At 40.2% G+C, this 24,728-nt stretch overlaps 1 protein-coding gene across 1 annotated transcript in view; it reads right to left on the reverse strand.

Annotated features, from left to right (window-relative positions):
• The window catches only part of DOCK8 (dedicator of cytokinesis 8), a 224,152-nt gene that overhangs the window by 38,812 nt on the left and 160,612 nt on the right, over positions 1–24,728 (reverse strand). Inside the window, exons 27-33 of the mRNA XM_082620022.1 lie at positions 18,395–18,550; positions 16,435–16,574; positions 10,445–10,614; positions 6,883–7,025; positions 4,797–4,979; positions 4,334–4,466; positions 3,049–3,136 (exon numbers count right to left, since the gene is read on the reverse strand). Of these exons, the coding sequence (XP_082476148.1) occupies positions 3,049–3,136; positions 4,334–4,466; positions 4,797–4,979; positions 6,883–7,025; positions 10,445–10,614; positions 16,435–16,574; positions 18,395–18,550 (1,013 nt within the window). The remainder of the gene's footprint in view (positions 1–3,048; positions 3,137–4,333; positions 4,467–4,796; positions 4,980–6,882; positions 7,026–10,444; positions 10,615–16,434; positions 16,575–18,394; positions 18,551–24,728) is intronic.

Consider the following 24,728-nt stretch of genomic DNA (forward strand, 5'->3'; position numbering starts at 1 on the left):
ATGGACTTGAGGACACGGGGAGGGGGAAGGGTAAGGTGGGACAAAGTGAGAGAGTGGCACGGACATATGTACACTACCAAATGTAAAATAGATAGCTAGTGGGAAGCAGCCGCATAGCACAGGGAGATCAACTTGGTGCTTTGTGACCACCTAGAGGGGTGGGATAGGGAGGGTGGGAGGGAGGGAGACACAAGAGGGAAGAGATATGGGGATATATGTATATGTATAACTGATTCACTTTGTTATAAAGCAGAAACTGACACACCATTGTAACGCAATTATACTCCAATAAAGATGTTAAAAAAATATTTTTAATTAAAAAAAAATGTTTTCACACTTAGGATAGGCTCTGTGGTCCAAAGCTGCTCTACATTTTTTCCTCATTCTCCAGATGATAATATTTGGGTAAAATAAGTGAAATTTAAAAGCCACTTTTTATTAATTTACTGGAGGTTTAGATTTAGAGCAAAGCTATCCAAAAGAAACATAATGGGGGCCACATGTGTCATTTTCTACTCTGTAGTAGCCACACCAGAAAAAGCAAAAAGAAACAGGTGAAATTAATGTTAGTATATTTTATTTAACCCAGTATATCAAAAAATGGTCAATGTGTAATCACAATAAAACTTACTAATGAGATATTTTACATTCTTTTATTTGTGCTAAGTTCAAAATCTGGCATGTATTTTTCACTTATAGTACTACCTTGGCTATTGTACTGGACAGTGCAGATCTAGAGTGACCTAATCTGGATTTTTTTTTCCAAATTTTTTAATTGTGGTAAAATACACATAATACAAAATTTACCACCTTAACCATTTTTAAGGGTACAGTTAAGTACATTCATATTTGTTGTGCAACCATCACCACTACTAATTTGATTTTTAAAAAGCCATTTTTTTAAAACGATGGTTCTCAAATTTGACTACACAAGAAACACCTAGGGAGTTTCACCACATACTGATTTCTGGGTCCTGCAGCTGGAGATTCCAAACTAACTGTCCTGGGGTACACCTGGGCACTGGGAGATTTTAAAAGCTCCCCAGGTGATTTTAATGTACAGCCCAGGTTGAAAATGACTGCTGTAAAAAAAACAGAGCCAAAATAATTGAAAAGTGATCTGAAAGAAAAAGGTGAAAGACACCACTATTATAATTACAAAAGTTTTCCAAATAGCTTAATTTAGCACTTACAATTTTACTATGTTTTCTCTTTTTAAAAAATCACCCCTGAAGATGATCAGAGGAGAATCATTAGCTCTGATTTTGAGCAGTCCATCCCGTAGCTCAGGGCTGAGACTTGACCTGGAGGGCTTTGGTGCACCCTGCATGGAATGTCTCGGTATTGTGTTGTTTCTGCGGCAAAAGGGAAAGGTTTCCCCACACATCCACTCACACAGCCCAGGCAAACATGCTTTGTTAGGCTCTTCTTTTAATCTCATGGCCTAACCACCCAAGCAGTTCTGTGGCAACTAACTACATATAATATTTCTTTAATTTTGGGGGGATGGGGGGTGGGTTTCATTGCCTGAACTAGAACTTATGCACTCTCAGAACCAATATCTTATAAATCAGTTCAGGGAACTTAGAACAAGCATAAAGTACCCAAACCAAATGGATACTGTTCATAAGACCAACAACTGGGCTGTGCAAGTAACACATACAATAAAAATATTTACCTCCTTAATGTTTTAAAATAAATTTGACTCCCAAAAGTCCCATAAGTGAGCCAGAATGATTCATTCTTGTGGTAACAACCAAGATAGTAACATATTTATTTACAAAACAACATTGCTACTCACATCTGCCCCATCTCCCACCCCTCCTTATGATGGGTGCTTTATACACCATGGGGATACCCTACCTATGCCTTGTCAAGTGTGTGTGTGTGTGTGTGGGGGTGTCTTTAGCCATGTAATGTTTTGCCAGTGAACCCTAGGATTCATTAGGCTACCTGTTGCTAAGAGGAGCAGCTGATATGTGTTATCTATGCAATTTCATTTTAGCACTCATATGTCCAAATTGCTGCACATATAGCTATATGTATATAGCATATATTGCAATCCAAGTAGGATTTTTCTTCTTTCATTTCCTTTTAGCATTGTTTTCTGATAATACATCATAATACACATCCATTGTAGGACACACAGCAAAGTATAAAAAGGAAAACATCATTTACACATATTCTTAACACCCAAAGAAAACCATGGTTAATGTTTTGGTAAATTTCCTTCCAGTCTTTTAAAAATGTATTTACTATGTGTAGCTGGAGATTTAAGATTATACTCTAAAAACAAGTATCTGTTCTGCTTTGTTCACTTAACATTATATCATAAGCATTTCCCATATCATTAAAATGATTTGAAAACATTTAAATGCCAATCTAATATTTCATTCCATATTTCCCTATTCTTTTTTTTTTTTTTTTTTTTGCTGTACGCGGGCCTCTCACTGTTGTGGCCTCTCCCCTTGCGGAGCACAGGCTCCGGACGCACAGGCTCAGCGGCCATGGCTCACGGGCCCAGCCACTCCGCGGCATATGGGATCCTCCCAGACCGGGGCACGAACCCGTATCCCCTGCATCGGCAGGCGGACTCTCAACCACTGCGCCACCAGGGAGGCCCCATATTTCCCTATTCTTAAGCATTAAGAATGTTCCAGTTTTTTTCACAACTTTATGTAATGCTGACATAAATGTCCCTGAATATACATCTTTGTACACACTCCTGGAGTGTAAATATGGATTGAAATGATGTGGTCCTGGGTACCCTGTCCTGCCTTATCAGCAGCTTTTCTTAAGCTAGCTGAGATTGCTAAATATTAGTTTTCTTTAAATGCTTATCAGTGTGATAAATGTTTAAGGGCTGGAAATCATAACTCTTTATACCTTTGATTATCCTGGGTCCCTGGATGAACTGAATTTACACAGATAATGATGTTTCATTTTCTTACCCTTGGAAGGATGTAGTTGTTTCAGTAATACAAGTAGCCTGGGAAAAACAGTTTTGAACTTTAGGTAAAAGTAGCACAAAGTTGCTGAGTGACTTACTTATCTAGCTTCTCATTAGCTTGCCGCCAATGTGTCTGCTCTTTCCTCCATCTCAAATTTTCATTTAGGCCTGGAAATCGGTCATTCCCTAGGAGTTAAGAAATGCACGACAGGAATTTGATTAGCAGTAGCAAGATAACCAGAAGTTCCATAACAAGCTCAACTGAGAGGACTCAGCATCACTTCTCTGGCTAATTGGAATCCATGCTGGGTGCTGGGGGGAGACAAAGCCCACAACCAAGTCTGGGCTGACCTGCTCTTTGATTGACAGGCTAGAGCTTAGAAGAACACCTGCCCTTCTGGAGTGTCAGCAAGCACATTTCTCATGAACACAGGGTTCCGGTGAAATTGGGGGTTCTCCCTGAATTATTGAAAAGGAGAGTGTTTGTGTTGAATGAGGGTGTCCAACCACCACTGAAAAAGCTCGTCTCCTTCCAAGTTCCCTACCATGGTGTCTCACTGCTGAAGGAGCTGTCACTCTGTTTTTCTTGAGCACAGTGAATAAGACTGAGGGTGCCTGAACATTTCACTCTATCCTACAGAGAAGAGCTCAGCTTTTTGGAGATCATTCCTAATGTGGTGAGATCCCTGGAGGACTGGAACACTCTGAGACCGTTGTGAGGATTGGATCCATTCTAATAGTGCCCTGCATGATTTGAGAAGATGATCTTGGAACCAGAACTATCCAGTAGAACTATCTACAAAGACTATTCAAATATCCCAGGGAGAAGTGACAGCCTTGAGGGAGACACCATTAATCTCATCCTATGACTCACATTCTTGGACAGGACCTTTACCACCAACTAGTTTGAAACAGAAGATGCCATTTGAGGACATTTCCAGGGTTCTTGTGATCTCAGGAAAGGAGCTTTCCCTTAGAGGAATGGGGCTAACATCACATACATCTTGCACAGAATCCCAGAAGCTGCTTGTCTCTATTACCATAACGTCTTTTTTTTTTTTTTTTTTTTTTTTTTTTTGTGGTACTCGGGCCTCTCACTGTTGTGGCCTCTCCCGTTGTGGAGCACAGGCTCCGGACGTGCAGGCTCAGCGGCCATGGCTCACAGGCCCAGCCGCTCCGCGGCATGTGGGATCTTCCCGGGCCGGGGCACGAACCCGTGTCCCCTGCATCGGCAGGCGGACTCTCAACCACTGCGCCACCAGGGAAGCCCTACCATAACGTCTTAAGAAAGTGATGGTGTCTACTCATCATGTGGGGAGGACACTCCTTCCCACAAAGGGTACAAAGCTCTGCTGACAGCAGGGAAGGGCCAATCCAACACACCTGGAGCCCGGCAGCGCCGCATCATCTCCCCTCTGGCCCCTTCCCCACGGAGCAAAGCCTCTTCCAGCCTGGCCTTGACGTCCCTCGACTTCTGCAGAACTTGGGTACTGACTTTGTCAGAACTCTGTTTTCCCTGGATCGCACAGAAGCAGAAGGACATTAAGTTTGGTTAGATGTCTGCTCACGGGGAGAATCCTAAAGACAGAACACTTCATGGTGACATCAGCCAGTTTGGACATGTGCTACACAGACACGCCCCGAAGGCTGAAATCCTGTTAATGGGAATGAGGTTCTCTCTGCAGAAGGAAGAGATCCTTTGCCGGTGGAATTATCATAGCTAGATAGGTTATGGATATACAAATAGGCTATGGACTTTAATACAGAAATAAGACAAAGTTAAGGATGCCCCCACTGCCCAAACAGAGGGGAACAGTGACAAGACAGGATAGAACTTGAGCAATACCTTGTATTCAAAACATGAGACACAGATGAAAAGGAGATCTAAAATCCTGTTTAGTTGCATTGATGGCAGGTCAGCAATCCACTTCCTAAGGAGGCTCTGATCAGCATTTTTCATGATCCAGAGGAAGCAAATCATGAGGTTTCGGGTCGTGTCGGCATTCAGCATGTTGTACTGCTTGTAGGGCTGGAAGCAGGAAGATTGGGAGATCGACGTAGGGCAAGAGGCTGAGCAGCAGACACATTGAAAGGGATGCTATTTCCTAAGACACAGTAACTGTACTTTTCCTTGACGGGGATGTTTCCGGGAGCTCTGCCTTCCTCCAGCCAGGGAGGCCGTGTTCTTTTGAGTTGGGCTGCTTTGCAAAGGGGCTGGCCTGGGGCAGTATTCTCACCAGGCTTTCAGCCAGGGCACCCTCTGTTTCAGGAGCAGTGTGGTCTGGTGGTCTGCCCTGGACCTTGACCATGCCCTCCCCCAACCCAATCTCAGTGATACACAGGGCCTTCCCAGCTGTGAGACCTTCAAGTATTATATTTCTCCTTCAAGCTGGCGACTGCAGGGTTGGACTTATAGCAAAGAACTACCCTGGCTGGTTTCCCGAAATACCCTAACTGTTTAAGATTTAGCTTCTTTGTCAGAGTCCAAAGTATAAGGGTCATGAACTGCTCAGCAGATTAATCAAGTGCATAATTCAGTGGAAGCCTCTGTAATGGGACTTTAACCACAATTTATGCTCTCCTGCGGGGGAGGTGTAGGGGCTCAGACTGTTTGCTTTCATACTTTGGCTGCAGTGTTCATTTCAGAGTGCTGAGCACACTTTCTGTCACCCATCCAATCAACACAAAGGACAACATGTGATTCACGTGGCATAGCTAACATCCAACGGAATGTAGTGGTGAAGCTGCAGTGAGGTATCAGTTCATATGTGAGGGGAATGGTAGGTCTGGATGGAAATGATAGGGCTTACGAAATTACTTTAACTTTAGTTTTTCGGAGTCTGCCTACAAGAAGAAGTGAAATCTTTAGATGTATTGAGTATACACACAATATTATAACTTCACAGGAAATAACTTCTAAGAGGTGAAGGTTCTTGGGCTTTTGAGTTTCTCTGTTGGAGACAAACAACAATGTAAAAGGCACACACCACCTCAGGCAGCTAACTTTGGTAAGAAGGTAAGAAGGTGGAGGAGGTCATAAAGCACACCATATTTATTCAACCGTAGGATGACTGATGTCAACTCTCCAGTGTTTCTTTTCTCTTTTTTTACCTCCTGTCCTTCAACTCTCATGGGGGTGTGTGGGGAATGGGGGAGTGCTGGAGGGAAGAGAAGAAAGTCACCCAGCAAAGCAGAATTAGGTTGAGAGGCTGCCTTCCCAGGAAAGAACTGAGCTGAGTTCTCTGCAGATATGAACGCTACACTGAAATGCAAAGTTAAATTAAGCTGGAGGATGCAGCGCTGTCTTGACAAAAGGATTGTCAGAGCTCAGCAAGGAACAGAGGTAGATCCCACCTCAAGTGAATCAGAGGTTGTATTCCTGCACGAGCCCCTCTTCAAGCCCATAGCGTCTGTGCAAAAGGACAGAGCCAAACAACTCTGCTTAGGCTCTCTGGGGACCTAGAAAAGCTGAAGAAGCTTAAGGCACCCCCTACCAAGCGACCGGCCTCCTTCAATCTTTTTTTTTTAAGGCAGACACAGAATGAATAATATACACATAGAATAAACACAGTGCCAGCCTCCCACCTGAGGGAGCCTTGGTTTGATCTCCTTTGCAATATCTCAGGTTTTCCAAGTTCACCTTTCTTGGTTTTCTGAGCCTTGAACTTAGCGCCATTGAAACTGCCTGAATTTGATCTGTGAGTCTCTTGCTGTTGCCAGAACCCTGCCTGACTGTGTGCTGCCTCAACTGTGCCATTTCCCTTTTCAACTGCTAGCTCACAATGATTCCTTCTAGCGTCAAGCAATGAGGCAGAAATCTCACTGCCTGCTCTATGCTGGGTTCGGGTGGGTGAATTTAGGAACAAGCCCATTAAAGGATGGGAAAAGACACAAAATGAAAAATAAATGGCAGAAGCTGTGCATCAACATACCAGGGAAGACAGCGCTGTTCCACTTGTCTTCAAATTAAAATTCCCAGCTATGGCTAGTGCCACATTCTGGTTAATTGCACTGGTCCCTTCTTGTTCTTCATCTGAGCCATTGGTACGATTTTTTCCACTGCGGGCATCTGCAGCTGCAATTAAAATACTATTGGCCTTACCATATGATCCAACAATCATGTTCCTTGGTATTTACCCAAAGGAGTTGAAAACTTATGTCCACACAAAAATCTGCACATGGATGCTTATAGCAGCTTTATTCATAATTGCCACAACTTGGAAGCAACCAAGATGTCCTTCAGTAGGTGAATGGATGAATAAACTGTGGCACATCCAGACAATGTGCTAAAAAGAAATGATCTATTAAGCCATGAAAAGGTGAGGAGGAAACTTAAACGCATATTAATAAGTGAAAGAAGCCCATCTGAAAAGGCTACATACTGTGTGATTCCAACTACACGACATCCTGGAAAAGGGAAGGCTATGGAGCCGGTAAAAAGTTCAGTGGTTGCCAGGGGTTGGGGGAAGGGAGGGATGAATAGGCAGAGCACAGAAGAATTTTAGGGCAGAGAAACTAATTTGTATGATACTACAATGCTGGATACATATCACTATACGTTTGTCCAAACCCTCAGAATGTACAGCACCAAGAGTGAAACCTAATGTAAATTATGAATTTTGGATGATTATGATGTCTCAAATGTAGGTTTATCTATTGTAACAAATGCACCCCCCTCTGGAGGGGGCTGCTGATAATGGGGAGGCTGTGCATGTGTGCAGGCAGGGGGTGTATGGGAAACCTCTGTACCTTCCTCTCAATTTTGCTATAAACCCAAAACTGCTCTAAAAAATAAAGTCTTAAAAAAATCTTTCTTGCCATCAAGCTAAAGATGGTATTACCCTATGTTCCCTACCCACTGCCCCATGTGTGACTGATACTTAGTTACTAAGGTCAGCACAGTAATTTTAAACCTGAAATTTAGCATTATTTATCTGCTATAGGAAAATAGCATCTATTTATCATCTATTTATTCCTGTTTAGCATCTATAGGAAAAAGTAGGCAGTCTAATAAAAGAGAGAACATGTCCAGCACAAGATTAGGCTGGAAGTTAATTTTTCAAACTGTGAAAAAAAATTTCAAAGCTTTCATAACACTTTTCTATAATATGATATTTTTACTTCATATATTTCAAATAATGACAAAATAGAAAGGAACCTATAATTACAGAATTAAACAGTACCTTATAAAGTAACAAGCTATTATCATAATTTCAGCAATAATTTATTAAATTTTGAATGTTTGAAATAAATGTTAATTTATTGTATCAATGTAATATAGATGTATCTATATTTATACATAGGTCTAGATGCATGCAAACAAAATAAGGACCCACCAATTAAAAGGCTCGTTTTAAGACCATTATGAATCATACACATGTATGATTCATAATGGTCTTAAATACACAGAAAGTATTAATATTTGTTTAAGCAGTTCTGAGAAAAGTGTTAAAACACGTATGACTGATCCATTAAAAACTTGTAATTTTATTAGACCTGTCAACATTATAGTATTTTGACTTTCAATTTTTCATAAAAACTACAGTGTCAACAGTATTTTCACCTGCCAAACTTATAAAACTTATAAAACTTATAAAAGCAGAACTCAATTTTTAAAAATAATAATTCACTATTGTTTTTAAGTCAGTTGAGTTTTTAAACCAATGGTGAAATGAAGAGCATGTGGCAATTATTCAAGACCTGATAACTTTATCAGGATTAATTTGAGGATACGTTCTCATTTCCCCTAAATGTGCATAGGGTCATGGTTACAAGACAAGGAGAGGAGAGGCTAGAAACATTTGCTGCCAAAATGCTTTTATAGAAGTTCTCTCATTTCATCTTTATCACAACCCTAAGATATAGGCATTGTTATCACATTTTTACAGCCGAGGAATGGAAGGGAAGGCATTAAAAGGCTGAGGAACTTTCCAAAGGTCATATATAGTAATAAACAGGCTGGAATTTGAATTCAGTTGTATCTTCTTTAAAAAATATACTATATTCTTATTAGTTTATCAATCAAAAGATTTCATATGTAACAGATGCACTACATTACCTCCAATAGTAGAATACTTATACTGTTTTCCCGCTTGTCGGCTACATCATGACTATAAAGTTCACTGCATACGTAAAGAAACCATTGAGACTTAAAAGGCTCAAAGACCAAGTGCTGAAAAGTTTTGATCCCAAGTCACTGATCTGGAAAATTCTAATCAACAAGGAAGCTTAGGATAATGCAGGCGTATGTGATTCCCTGCTTTGGGAACAAACAAATCACAGGTCTTCAAGTGAAACTTTCTTGAAAGGTCCAGGCAAAATCCTAGAAATGGTCTGCAAGTCACCTGCCATGCTCTGAACTGCATCTTTAAATCTTGAAGACAACTCTGCTCTCCATTTGCCCTCCAGTCAGGCACTGCTACAGAAAGCTCCATGCACCTCACCCTGCAGCCAGCTCATCTCGTGTGCCGAGCTTGCTTCTGTAATTTCCCTGCCCATTTTTTCCTCATTTTATGAGCTAAAAAATGGTCACCACAAGGATTTTAGAAATAATTTAGTCACATAGGACACTTTGCATTTGGAGGAAGCAAGAAAACACGGATGGTGCTAAGATTCCGAGCATGATTGCTTCCAAGGATGCTGGGCTCAATAAGCATTCCTTGGGATCCTTCCTCAGTTGAGAGAACAAGCAAGGTAATTTTTAAGAACTTCCCTTTGCTGAGGAAAAAGCAAGAACCACTCTGAAGTGGTCAGAATTGTGTGTGTGTGAGTGTGTGTTGTGGGGAGGGTAGGCAGATTGGCTTGTCTTTCTCAGGTCTCAGGTAAGATACTCTTTTTTGGGAGAGGGTAGTTTTGTTTGTCTACATTCCCTAATCCACACAGTAACATGCAAATAAACCCAGGAGGTACACAAAGGCCTCTCAGACAATCTATCCTTTCCTCTTGTGGCCAAGTGGGAGATACTGACTTTCAACCTTAGAATGAGCCTCTTAGTGACAAAGGCAAAATTCCTCTGCCGTGGCAGAATCTCCTAAGAGTGTCAGACACCATGCCTTTTTTTTTTTTTTTTTTGCATACTACAAGTGTTTAGACTCATTTGAGCCTGCTTCCTTCCTTAAAAGCTCATAAAAGAAAAAAAAAAGAGAAGGAACAACTTTATTTCAAGGCATTAGAGCACGGATCTCCAGAAGAAATAATTCTGTTATTATCTTATCCTTTGTGGTGTATGGTCTATAATGTTCATCATATACCAGCAGACCAATGAGTGAATTAATAAACAAACAATTTCTAAATGAAAAACATATACAGGTCTATGTGCCTTAAAAAAAATACACTTATTGGGGCCTATGTTAAAAAAAGTCTGGAGAGCACCTGTGCTGGGAATTGCTCACACAAGCATATCAACACTGGAGCTAGTAACAGAAACCTCATTTTAGTGGGGCATTTGGCAAGAGCTCCCATCAATCTAAAGAAGGAAACAGAAGGCATTGTTACCTGTAAAGTCACAGAGCTGAGGCAAAGCATCCAAAATGATACCAACCAAAGGCAGGTAGAGGGCAGCAACTTTGACCTTCACCTCTGGTTTGACACAACGCGGGTCCAGGTCGTGAGAACTGAGCAGGCTGTGGATGGCACTGACAGCTTTCCTTTGCACTTTGCTGATCCTATTGGCACCACACAAAAAGCAAAAGGTTATAGTGAAGCGAGGTTGACCAGAATGCTCCTAAACGATGGGGTGATGACATGAAAACCAAGCAAAGTAGGGTAGAGGCATACAGAATCCAGAGACAAACTGCCTGTGTTCTAGTCCTGGCTCTGCTGTTAGCATGATGTTTAAAGTTCATCATGTTGTAGAATCAGTACTTCATTCCTTTTTATTGTTGAATAATATTCCATTGCATAGTCAGATCACATTTTATTTATGCATTCATCAATTGATGGACATTTGGGTTGTTTCTATTTTTTGGCTATTATGAATTATGAATGCTGCTATGAATATTTGTGTATAAGTTTTTGTGTGGTTATAGGTTTTTTATTTCTCTTGGGTATCTACCTGAGGGTGGAATTACTGGATCATCTGGTAACTCTATATTTAACCTTTAGAGGAACCACCAAACTGTTCTCAACAGTGGCTACATCACTTTACATTGCCACTAGCAGTATATGAAGGTTCTATTTTCTCTTTGCCAACACTTGTTATTATCTATCTTTTGTATTACAACCATCCTAGTGGGTATGAAGGTGCTAGGTACTGAATGTTTGTGACCTGCCTCCCAAATTCATATGTTGAAACTTAAGCCCTAATGTGATGGTGTTTGGAGGTGGGGCCTTTGGGAGGGCTTTAGGTCATGACAGCAGAGCCCTCATGAATGAGATTAGTGCCTTTATAAAAGAGACCCCAGAGAGGTCCCTTGCCCCCCTTCTGCCATGGGGGTGACACAGCAAGAAGATGGCCATCTGTGAACTAGGGAGTGGGTCCTCACAAGAAATCTGCCAGCTCCTTGATCTTGAACTTCCCAGCCTCCAGAACTATGAGAAATAAATTTCTGTGGTTTATAAGCCACCTATTCTAAAAATATTCTATGATATTTTTGTTATAGCAGTCTAAAGGAACTAAGACAGAAGGGGTATTTAACTAGTTTTGATATACATTTCCCTGATGGCTAATTATGTTGAAAACCTTTTCATGTACTTATTGGTCGCAGCTTCGTTGGAGAAATGTCTATTCTGATCCTTTGCCCTTTAAAAAACTGAGTTAGTTGTTCTTTTATTATTGAGTTGTAATATTTTAGAAATATATTTTAGATACAAATCCCTTATTAGATCTATGATTTGCAAATATTTTCTCCCATTCTGTTTGGTGTCTTTTCACTTTCTTAATGATGTCCTATAAAGTATAGAAGTTTCCATTTTAATGAAGTCTAACTTATGTCTTTTGCTGGGTGTATTTTTTATGTCAGATCTAAGAAACTACTGCCTAATCAAATTTCACGAAGATTACCCTTAAGATTTCATCTAAGAGTTTTATAGTTTTAACACTTACAATTAGGTCTTTTATTCATTTTGAGTTAACTTTTGTATATGGTGTGAGATAGGGGTCCAACTTCATTCTTTTGGATGTGGATATCCAGTTTTCCCAGCATCATTTGTTGAAAACACTATTTTTTCGCCATTGATTTTTTTCATACCCTTGTTGAAAAATCAGTTGACTATAAATGTAAGGATTCATTTATAGACTCAATTCAATTTCATTAATTTACATAGATCTATCTTTATGTCAGAACCACACAGTCTTGACTACTTTTGCTTTGTAGTAAGTTTTGAAATTGAGACGTGTGAGTCCTCCAATTTTGTTCTTCTTTTGCAAGATTGTTTTGGCTATATTGGAGTCCCTCGAAGTTCCACATGAATTTTAGTATCAGCCTGTCAATTTCTGTAGGGCCAGCTGGAATGTTGAGAGGAATTGCACTGAATTTGTAGATCAAATTAGGGAGTATTGCCATCTTAACAATATTAAATTTTCTGCTCCATGAATACGTCATGCCTCTCAATTTATTTAGATCTCTCTATTTCTTTCTAAAGTGTTTTGTAGTTTTCAGTGTACAAGTCTTGTACTTCTTTTGTTAAATTTATTCCTAAGAATTTTACTCTTTTTTTTTTTTTTTTTTTGCGTTACGCAGGCCTCTCACTATTGTGGCCTCTCCCCTTGCGGAGCGCAGGCTCCGGACGCACAGGCTCAGCGGCCATGGCTCACAGGCCTAGGTGCTCCGTGGCATGTGGGATCCTCCCGGACCGGGGCACAAACCCGTGTCCCCTGCATCGGCAGGCGGACTCTCAACCACTGCGCCACCAGGGAAGCCCCCAGAATTTTACTCTTTTGATGCTACTTTAAGTGGATTTTTTTTTTAATTTCATATTGTTCATTTCAGGAGTATAGAAATACAGTTAGTTTTTGTATACTGATCTTATACCCTGCAACCTTGCTGAACTCACTAATTACTTTTTTTTTTTTTAACAGTAGGTCCTTGTTGGTTATTTTAAATATAGCAGTATGTACATGTCAATCCCAAACTCCCAGTCTATCCCTCCCTCCCACCCTTCCCCCTGGTAACCATAAGTTCATTCTCTAAGTCCGTGAGTCGCTTATTACCTTTAATAGTTCTTTTAGTGGGTTCTTTAGGATTTTCTATAAACAAATCATGTCATCTGTGAATAGAGATAGCTTTACTTCTTCCTTTCTGATACGGATGCCTTTTATTTCATTTTTTTGTCTAACTTCTCTGAGTAGAACTTCCAGTACAATGTTGAATAGAAGAAGCAAGAGTGGACATTCTTGTCTTGCTCCTGACCTTAGAAGGAAAGTATTCAGTTCTTCACCAATAAGTATGATGTTAGCTGTGGGTTTTTCACAGATGCCTTTATCAGGTTGGGGAAATTCTCATATATTCCTAAAGGGTGTGTGAAGTGTCTTTTTTCAGGAAGAGTTAATGGATTTTGTCAAATGTTTCTTTTCAAACTTTTTATTTTATATTGGAGTATATTTGATTAACAATGTTGTAATAGTTTCAGGTGTACAGCAAAGTGATTCAGTTATACTTATACATGTATCTATTCTTTTTCAAATTCTTTTCCCATTTAGGTTGTTACATAATATTGAGCAGAGTTCTCTGTGCTACATAGTAGGTCCTTGTTGGTTATCCATTTTAAGTATAGCAGTGTGTACATGTCAATCCCAAGCTCCCCAGCTATCCCTTCCCCCCACCCTTCCCCCCTAGTAACCACAAGTTGGTTCTCTAAGTCTGGGAGTCTGTTTCTGTTTTGTAAATAAGTTCATTTGTATCATTTCTTTTTAGATTTTGCATATAAGCGATATCATACGATATTTCTCTTTCTCTGTCTGACTTACTTCACTCAGTATTTATTCACCTACTGAGATGACTGAGTGGGTTTTATCCTTTATTCTCTTCATATAATGTATTGCATCAACTGATTTTCAGATGCTAAACCAATCTTGCATTCCTGGGATAAATCCTACCTAGCCATGGTGTACAATCCTTTTTATATGTTGTTGGGTGCAGTCTGCCAGTATTTTTTGAGGATGTTTATATCAATATTCGTATTTGTCTGCAGTTCTCTCCTGATGTCTTTGTCTGCTTTTGCCATCAGAGTAATGCTGGTTTTATAGGATGAGCTGGGACGTATTCTCTCCTCTTCTATTTTTTTGGAAGACTGTGTGAAGGATTGGAATTAATTCTTTAAACATTTGGTAGCGTAACACAAAGATGCTAGATAATTTCCACATTCTTGAAAACCACTATGGATTTAATGATATGTGGATGTTTGTGGATACTCCCAGGTAAGGGGGGTTCCAGAGAGATCCATTAGAAACTAGACCTGTGGCTCCTTTTCAGGAGTTCAGGTATTGAAATGTGTCCCACTGGCCTTGCGCCTCATATGGGCAGGTGTTGGTGAGTCTACTAATTACATTGGCAGCAAAAGGAAGTACTGATCAAAAGGAAATATTGTCAAAGGATAAGATGTTTCTGAGATTTTCACCCACAGGGTAAAGTCTGTGGTGGCATTTTTAATGACTCTCCAGGAGAGTAACTGACAACACCGCGATCAGGGATTCCTGTGTTGCCAAAGGAGTGACACTCTTAATTAGTTTCCTCTGGGGGGTAGAAAAGGTACCTTGTGTGTATTTGTGTGTGTACACATGTGAAGAATGTCCCTACCTGATTGAACATAATCACATCATGGCTTCTGAACATACTCTACTCTGTTGCTAGTATTTAAAATAACAGCAACAATTTTAGGAGGAATCAAAACAGATGTAAAGGTTGTTTCCTTAGACATTTCACTAGAAGAGAAATGGAAAATAGAAACTACCGTTTATGTAAATACTAAAGAGCACTTTTAGAAATCACGTAAATCAGTGCTATTAAAGGACAATTAAGACAAAGCATGTGTGTGTGTGTGTGTGTGTGTGTGCGTGTATGAAGGCAATTTTCTTTGTGCATAAGCCTCCTTCTCAGTGCCTTTCAGCATATTTGTCAGGGCACTTTGTGTTGCTGTGGAAATTTATGTTAGCTACAGAGTAGAAGGTTCTATTGTGAAAATTGAGAGGAGTTTAGTTAGGGTTGAGAGAAGACTAAGAAATTGAAGCCTTGGAAAATGAAGCTCTGTAAGGATACACTTGGCACCTGAATTTCTGGAAGGAGGAAGAATTCAGAGCTAAGAACATCAGACTTCCCACAATGACCTGCTGGGCGACAGAGACCTACATTCACTTAGGCAATATCAGTATAGGCAAAGCGCTTAGGACACATTTGTTATTGAAGTTACACTATCTTGTGCTCCTGTAATTGTTTCATACAAGGATGTCCTGTTTTTGTCACAAAATTATAAGCACTTCGAGAGAACTTGAGAATTTCCAATTAGACAAGAATCTATAACATACAGCCATGCTGCCATTAGTCAGCGTACTCTATTCCAGAAACTTCTTTAGCAGAGGAAGGAAGAATGTAGGCATTGTAGGAGTAGGTTCCCAGGCAGGGAGATGATGTGGTATAGGAGGGTGGGCCCTGAGGAGGGACTCTCAAGACCATGGCTCTAGACTTGGCTCTGCTATGTAACTTTTGGCAAGTTCCTTCAATTCTGTGGGCCTCAGGTGAACACCAAAAGGGCTGAACCTAAATTATTTTCCAATCCTAAGGCTCCTCGGATTTGAGCCCCTGAATGGTGAGCTCTCTGGGGGCAGGGGATTTTGTCTGTTTCGTGCATTGAAATATCTCTGATATATTCCAACACTCAACTATGTCTGCTCCATGGTAGGCATTCAGTAATTGCTGAATGGAATGTGTAGTATTGTGGAAGGCATTGTCTGCTTCTGTCCAGTCAGGTCTGATCCTTTGGGCTTATGGAGCAGAGGAAAAGAAGGAAAGAACAGAAGTCCCAGTTCACTGACTTTAAGTCCAGATATTGCCACGTGCCTATAGGTCATCAGGTTTATAAGTAGTGGAAGAATGTGTAAGCCCTGGACCCGTGGCATCTCTCTTAGACTGGGAAGGTCTTTTTGCAAGAAACCTAATCTGGACACAGGGCAACTACCTTCTCATCAGTGGCCACTTCCTTTGTTAGCACTGATCCAAATGGCACCTGGCTGCTGTGTGCACACATCACCCAAGGCACGCACTGCTTCTAAGGAGCTTACGAATCAAGCATCCCTGGGAAACCTAGTAGAATTGGAAACTTCCTCTCAAAGGATAGGAGGTTGAAAAGAGCTATTTTATGGTTTCTCTCCCTACCCCATGCCTTTCCACATTCCTATAGCAGCATTTTCTCTAAACGTGGCTGCTTCTACTCTTTGGAACTGGTGAATGGCAGAGATTTTCGCCAAGCAAGAGAGGCTGAACTGCAAACTTCAGTAAGGAGCACCTTTTTTTTTTTTTCTTTGTGTTCCATTATAAATGTCTGAAACATACCCTTCCCCTTCGGCATCCAGGGCGGCGGCCAGCTCGGTAAAGAGAAGCCCAGTGAGGAAGTGCTGCTGGCGGTACTCTGGTGTCAGATCAAACATGCTGGCAATCTTCTGGTCCTGGAAACTGGAGCAGGAGCTGGAGTTCTACAGAAATGCAAGGAGCAGTTCTATGAGTGACAAGAACTGGAAATAAAATCATGATGGCTAGTATTTATTGAGCACATGCTATGGCCAGGCTCTGTAGGCACGATGCAGTGAAGCAGGTACCACTTGTGTCCCCGTGTGACAGATGAAGAAACTGAGACTTAGGGCGTTCACTCTGCTTTCCCAGCAAAGAGGATTAAAATCTTAGGATCACATTTGGACAGGGAAATGGGGACTCTTTCCAGTGCTATGGCTGTGAGCAGGTGATTCCTCTGTAACAAACTGCCCCCTTTATTTAAGGCTCCTGTTACACTTCTGAATATGGCTTACATACATTCTCTGAATTTTGCTGGCCTAGAAACCAGAAGCAGCGTCAGGCAGGGAAGTGTCAGATTGACCAGTCCTAGGCAATTCCTGTGTTCTTATCTTGGGGGCATACTTTATATGTCACTAGGAGAATCCAAAATGTCTCTGGAAAGCCTTTCCAGTTTGGTGAGGCTGGGGCAGTCAGAAGGGGAATGTGGGAGAGGACCCAGGGCAGAGCTGGCACGTCTGGAACAGCTGCTTGTCAGTCAGCTCTTTCCCAGTTCACAGGAAGATGGTCATGCAGTGCACATCTGGATCATGTCATTTGGCATGAATAGCTAAGAGTTTTAAAAAATTATTAAGACAAGCCTTCTCCTTTGGGCTAGTATTCAAGGAATATGCATCAGAAAGAAAACCTAAGAAGACGAAATCTTGCCTGCTGCTCTGAGCTACTGATTTGTTCCCTATAAATGGAATGTGACTATTAAACAGCATTCCTTTAAAGTTTTTCTAGAGGACACTAGTCCCCCGAATCATCAATGGAGGAAAAAAAAAGATTTCCAGAGTCCAGTCATATTGGGAATCACTGCTTATCATACACAGCCTCCCATTTCCTCTCCCATCCCATAGGCATTTATAATTTATATGAACAAGTTAGAGACTCTTGGATGGCCTACTGCAAAGAAACCTGTTAACACGGGGTTTTCAAAATGAATTTGTCTTTGGAATTCTGTATTTGCATAATACCTCTTAACATCCTGTAGAATCTGGGGCCCACCAAACTTAACCTGCAAAATATTGTTCTACAAAAAAAGATTGGCCGTGTCAGTCAAAGCCTCATCTCTAAATTTTAATACAAGTGTTACTCTTCTGGGCTGATGAAGAAAAAAACTTGTTAGAAATACACTCTCTATAAAACAGAACACTTGATTAGTTTACAATGAGATCTTTTTAGTGTTTCAAGAGCTAAATTTTCTGGAATATGATCCAAGGAGGAATCACCTTGTGCTGAATTCCATTCTAAAGCACAATCAGCAGAAAGTTCTAGGATCGTTCAAAGATATAATATCCATGTTAAAAACCACTACTAGATCATTTGGGAATCAATATAAAGGAAGCTGCCATTTCTTAAATTTTATGGTGTTGAGGTTTAGGAAAAGGGAAGTGAGCAAAGGAGACTGTCAAGCTAGAGTGGAAAGATGCCTGTCAGACAAAGGAAGGTCTGTGACTTTTCTATGAATTACATATTTTTCATAGTGCATAGGGACTCCTTGTTCTACTTGGCCTCAGCAGGGATCCTTGGACCTAGGAAGAAAACAATCACATAGCTTGTAAATGATTAGTTAGATGGCACAACTATGGGTAGCATACTTGTGTGTATCTGGATCAATTGATCTGGCTTGAATAGCTCAATTTTTCTTCTAATTAAGAAGACCAATCTTTACAGGAATAAATGACTAAGCTAAGCTATTTCAATGAAATAGCTTAAACAATTTTTTCAGTTAGCCGATTACCTGGGAAGATATGGAGGGACAGGGAGATGCTGGAGCAGTATCAGTATTCATAAAGAAGAGGTTCAGATTGAGGTAATGTTCGTGGCTGCAGAGAATTCTCAGGAACTCTAGCCTCATGGAAATGAGCATTGGAAGGTTGTTGAGCTTGGCTGACAGCTGGGAAGAAAAATGAGAAGAGAAAAGAGGTGTTTAAGGTGAATGGAGTTGAGGTTGACAGACACAAAAATATCCTTTCTCCCCAGATTAAGGCAATCAATCGAATAAAAACAAATGGGACAGGGCAACAGATGGCAAAGTCTGCATTACCGGGAGGCCCAGTAAATTTTCATCCATTACTGTTCCCTTTAATTATTCTAGTCTAACAGCTATCTGAAATGAGGATGCTTACTGCGACTCCCACCCTTGTCAAATCTCTAATACCATGGCAAGCCTGTGTTAAAAATAATCTGGAGGTATGTCTTCAGTGTAATACAATATAATTTCACAAAAATCCCACTGTGTCTGAGAAACTAAATGAAAGGAGTTGACCCTACATGGGGCCACACAAAATTAATGGAATAGGACTGGATGACTTCAATGCCACAAGTGTTCTTTTGTGGTTTCTAATTAAAGGTTCCCCTGGGAAGTTCTCAAACCAGTTCCCTAGATGAAGGCATCAAATTACTTAGAAAAGCATGTAGTCCCTGCATAACAGCCAAGGAGTTTGCCCCAGACTGGGAGAGGAGGAAGTGGAGGAGAAAGAAAGAGAAAGCTGGAAGAGTTTCCAGGAAAAATCTTCCCTTAAACAAACCAACCCTGAAATAAGCAATGAAAAGCTGGCAAAGGTGATAGTCTGGAAGAGATCTCTTGCTTCCCTCAGGTAGGTTGACAATTGAAGGACCGAGACTCTATGGGCTGTGACTCAGAGACAGCTTCTCTTAAGGCAAAGTAAGGAAAGGAGGGTCTTGATGGACCTTCTACCTCTCAATATATCATTATAAATACTCTGCTGCCGCAGCACAGGAAATCAAGCATCTCATCCTTACACATGCCCATGCTTCCTCTTCATGCACTTTAAGAGCAGTTTTATAAACTATACAATTTAAATGAGCACATGTTTTCAGCCATTTTAGGAAAAGCCATTGTGTTATGGCATTTTGCCTATAGAATCTATAGTTAGACAGTTACTGGAAACAAATGAATACCATTATGTATTATAGAAAAAACAGAATATACGACTTCTGTGTAAAAACATTTACCAAAACCCGTACTCTTGTCAATGTGCATTACTGGCTGATTTTGGACCAATGGGGACACCAGCAAATTGAACTGATTAGAACTTGGTCTTATGCCCATCACTTAATGGCCACTCACAAAGTTGTTGGGTCAAGCCAGCTAATAGAATTTGAAAGCACAAGATTTTTTTTTTTTAACATTTGCATAAGCCTGTTTTAGATCTTTTATTTAAATTACTTTTTTTAAAACATCTTTATTGGAGTATAATTGCTTTATAATGGTGTGTTAGTTTCTGCTGTATAACGAAGTGAGTCAGCTATACATATACATACATCCCCATATCTCCTCCCTCTTGTATCTCCCTCCCACCCTCCCTATCCCACCCCTCTAGGTGGACACAAAGCACTGAGCTGATCTCCCTGGGCTATGTGGCTGCTTCCCACTAGCTATCTATTTTACATTTGGTAGTGTATATACGTCCATGCCACTCTCTCACTTTGTCCCAGCTTACCCTTCCCCCTCCCCGTGTCCTCAAGTCCATTCTCTATGTCTGTGTCTTTATTCTGTCCTGCTCCTAGGTTCTTCAGAACCCCTTTTTTTTTTAGATTCCATATAGATGTGTTAGCATACGGTATTTGTTTTTCTCTTTCTGACTTACTTCACTCTGTATGACAGACTCTAGGTCCATCCACCTCACTACAAATAACTCAATTTCATTTCTTTTTATGGCTGAGTAATATCCCATTGTATATATGTGTCACATCTTCTTTATCCATTCATCTGTCGATGGACACTTAGGTTGCTTCCATGTCCTGGCTATTGTAAACAGAGCTGCAGTGAACATTGTGGTACATGACTCTCTTTGAATTATGGTTTTCTCAGGGTATATTGCCAGTAGTGGGATTGCTGGGTCGTATGGTAGTTCTATTTTTAGTTTTTTGAGGAACCTCCATACTGTTCTCCATAGTGGCTGTATCAATTTACACTCCCACCAACAGTGCAAGAGGGTTCCCTTTTCTCCACACCCTCTCCAGCATTTATTGTTTGTAGATTTTTTGATGATGGTCATTCTGACTGGTGTGAGGTGATACCTCATTGTAGTTTTGATTTGCATTTCTCAAATGACTAGTGATGTTGAGCATCCTTTCATGTGTTTGTGGGCAATCTATATATCTGCTTTGGAGAAGTGTCTATTTAGGTCTTCTGCCGATTTCTGGATTGCGTTGTTTGTTTTTTTGATATTGAGCTGCATAAGCTGCTTGTATATTTTGGAGATTAATCCTTTGTCAGTTGCTTCATTTGCAAATATTTTCTCCCATTCTGAGGGTTGTCTTTTTGTCTTGTTTATGGTTTCCTTTGCTGTGCAAAAGCTTTTAACTTTCATTAGGTCCTATTTGTTTATTTTTGTTTTTACTTCCATTTCTCTAGGAGGTGGGTCTAAAAGGATCTTGCTGTGCTTTATGTCATAGAGTGTTCTGTCTATGCTTTTCTCTAAGAGTTTTATAGTGTCTGGCCTTACATTTATATCTTTAATCCATTTCGAGTTTATTTTTGTGTATGGTGTTAAAGAATGCTCTAATTTTATTCTTTTACATGTAGCTGTCCAGTTTTTCCAGCACCACTTATTGAAGAGGCTGTCTTATCTCCATTGTATATTCTTACCTCCTTTATCAAAGATAGCGTGATCATATGTACATGGGTTTATCTCTGGGCTTTCTATCCTGTTTCTATCCATTGATCTATATTTCTGTTTCTGTGCCAGTACCATACCGTCTTGATGACTGTATCTTTGTAGTATAGTCTGAAGTCAGAGAGCCTGATTCCCACAGCTCCATTTTCCTTTCTCAAGATTGCTTTGGCTATTCGGGGTCTTTTGTGTTTCCATACAAATTGTGAAATTTTTTTGTTCTAGTTCTGTGAAAAATGCCATTGGTAGTTTGAGAGGGATTGCACTGAATCTGTAGATTACTTTGGGCAGTATAGTCATTTTCCCAATGTTGATTCTTCCAATCCAAGAACATGGTATATCTCTCCATCTGTTTGTATCATCTATAATTTCTTTCATCAGTGTCTTATAGTTTTCTGCATACAGGTCTTTTGTCTACTTAGGTAGGTTTATTCCTAGGTGTGTTATTCATTTTGTTGCTATGGTAAATGGGAGTGTTTCCTTAATTTCACTTTCAGATTTTTCATCATTAGTGTATAGGAATGCAAGAGACTTCTGGGCATTAGTTTTGTATCCTGCTACTTTACCAAATTCATTGATTAGCTCTAGTAGTTTTCTTGTAGCATCTTTAGGATTCTCTATGTATAGTATCATGTCATCTGCAAACAGTGACAGTTTTACTTCTTTTCCAATTTGGATTCCTTTTATTTCTTTTTCTTCTCTGATCGCCATGGCTAAAACATCCAAAACTATGTTGAATAATAGTGGTGAGAGTGGGCAACCTTGTCTTGTTCCTGATCTTAGAGGAAATGGTTTCAGTTTTTCACCATTGAGAATGATGTTGGCTGTGGGTTTGTCATATATGGCCTTTATTATGTTGAGGTAAGTTCCTTCTATTCCTACTTTCTGGAGGGTTTTTATCATAAACTGGTGTTGAATTTTGTCAAAAGCTTTTTCTGCATCTATTGAGATGAACATATGGTTTTTAGTCTTCAGTTTGTTAATATGGTGTATCACATTGATTGATTTGCATATATTGAGGAATCCTTGCATTCCTGGGATAAACCCCACTTGATCATGGTGTATGATCCTTCTAATGTGCTGCTGGATTGTTTGCTAGAATTTTGTTGAGGATTTTTGCATCTATGTTCATCAGTTATATTGGTCTGTAGTTTTCTTTTTTTGTGACATCTCTGTCTGGTTTTGGTATCAGGGTGATGGTGGCCTCGTAGAATGAGTTTGGGAGTGTTCCTCTCTCTGCTATATTTTGGAAGAGTTTGAGAAGGAGCGGTGTTAGTTCTTCTCTAAATGTTTGATAGAATTTGCCTGTAAAGCCATCTGGTCCTGGGCTATTGTTTGTTGGAAGATTTCTAATCACAGTTTCAATTTCAGTGCTTGTGACTGGTCTGTTTATATTTTCTAAGAAAGCAAAGATATTTGCATTTGAAAGAAGACCACATTGTGGCCATCTTTCATAGGTCCCTTGAAACTTCCATGAAGACGGAAATTTCAAAAATAATTTTAGCAATGTTTAGGAAAGAGTAAAGTGCCGTTCCCAAAACATCCTTTGCAAAGGTCAGGACCCAAAGCAGTAGCCTCAGTGGCCCAGTTTTCACAAGGATCTTGCTAAGTCAGTTTAGCCAGAATCCCTCACCCTTGATATCTGATCACTCTTGGGATCTGACCAAATTCCTCATCCCTCACCATCCCCCAGGTGGTATATGATCACCTGGCCTGCCTTCAGCAAAATCCTGTTAGGTTAGTTTGGCCAGAATTCTTCCTTTACCCCTGATGTTTCCTCTTAGTAATTTTTCATCCACTGACTATTCCTACCCTGCTCCTTGGCTATAAATTGGCATTTTTCCTGTTGTATTCAGAGTTGAACACAATCTCTCTCCCCTACTGAAAAACTGTGGTGCAGTGGTCCCTGCACCTATCACGATGGTCCTGAATAAAGTCTGCCTTACAGTTTACCACGTGTCATGCATAAATTTTTTCTTTAACAGAGGCTAATCCTGGGCTTATAGTGGTGTTCCAGTATCTCCTTTCCATATATTCAACTTCAAGTTTTGAAAAACATATTAATTTACATTTGCAATTCATCCAGCGACCTGCCATCCTGAACACCTGAGAGGGATGGCAAAGAGAAATGGCACATTCCTCCACCACTCCAATCTGGTGGGATAGGGACAGAAGATCAATGCAGGGTCAGGAGGTCAGGCTGCACCAGATGTTGGTGCTCTGGGACTTCTGATGTTTCCTTAGGATTCGCTTTTTATAAGTCATCTTCCGTATTAGGAGTCTCTTTAGAATAGTCATGGTCTTTTTACTGGGAAGGGGAGATTCTTTTATTTTACAGATGAGGAAATGAGACCCATAGAAATGTAATGACTTATCTAAGGTACAGAGTAATTAACCTACTGTACCTCGAGTTAGGTAGCCATGGCTCTTTCTTCCCTGGAGAAGTTACATAACTCCTCTAAATTTCAGCCTTATAATCTGCAAAATGTTGACAATGACACCTTGCAAGGATCAAATGATACAATTTCTATAAAGTGCTTAACACAGTGCTTTGTCCGGGGGTGGAAGAAACCAGGGGTGGTGACAGTGATGGTGATGGTGGAGGTGGTGGGTGGTGATACTGGTGGCAGTGAAGACAGTGGTGGCGGGTAGTGATGTTAGCGGCAAGGATAGTAGTGGTGGTCCTAAAGTAGGAATATGGAAGGAAAGGAGCAGCAGCAATAATAGCTGCTACTTACATTTCTATTGTTGGGATAGTTTGAGGAGGATAGAGAACAAAAGAAGAATTCCATTTGAAAAATCTGGGGCACTGAGAAGATGCTCCTGGATTATAAAATACAGTCGGCCCTCTGTATCCACAATTTCTGTATCCATGGGTACAACCAACTGAGAATTGAAAACTATTCAGAAAAACAAATTCCAGAAATTTCCAAAAAGTAAACCTTGAATTTGTACTGGCAACTAGTTATATAACATTTACATTATACTTGATATTGTAAGTAATCCAGAGATGATTTAAAGTATGTGGGAGGATGTATGTAAATTATTTGCAAATACTATGCTATTTTATAGAAGGGACTTGAGCATCCATGAATTTTGGTATCCTTGGGGGAGCTGGGGAGGGGTCTTGGAACTAATCCTCTACAGATACACCAGAGGACAGTATTTGCTTCATGCCAGGTCAAATTCAGTCTCTTTGATTTTACCAGGGTTCTTTAATGTCAGAATTTCACACCTACAATTTAATTAATTACCCTGATATGAGAAAAGAGACCTCATATTTTCAATTCTGTACCTGGTCAAAGACTGAATGCTACAGTCATGTAATTTCTGTTAGATGTTAAATTGAAGAAAGCAGCTCATATCACTAACAAATTTCAATTCCCATAGGTTAACTTGTTGGCTCTTCTGTGCTGGGTTGGTAAATGCTTC

The sequence above is a fragment of the Mesoplodon mirus genome (genome assembly GCF_964341445.2).
Source record: "Mesoplodon mirus genome assembly, chromosome: 1".
Lineage (NCBI taxonomy): Eukaryota > Metazoa > Chordata > Mammalia > Artiodactyla > Ziphiidae > Mesoplodon > Mesoplodon mirus.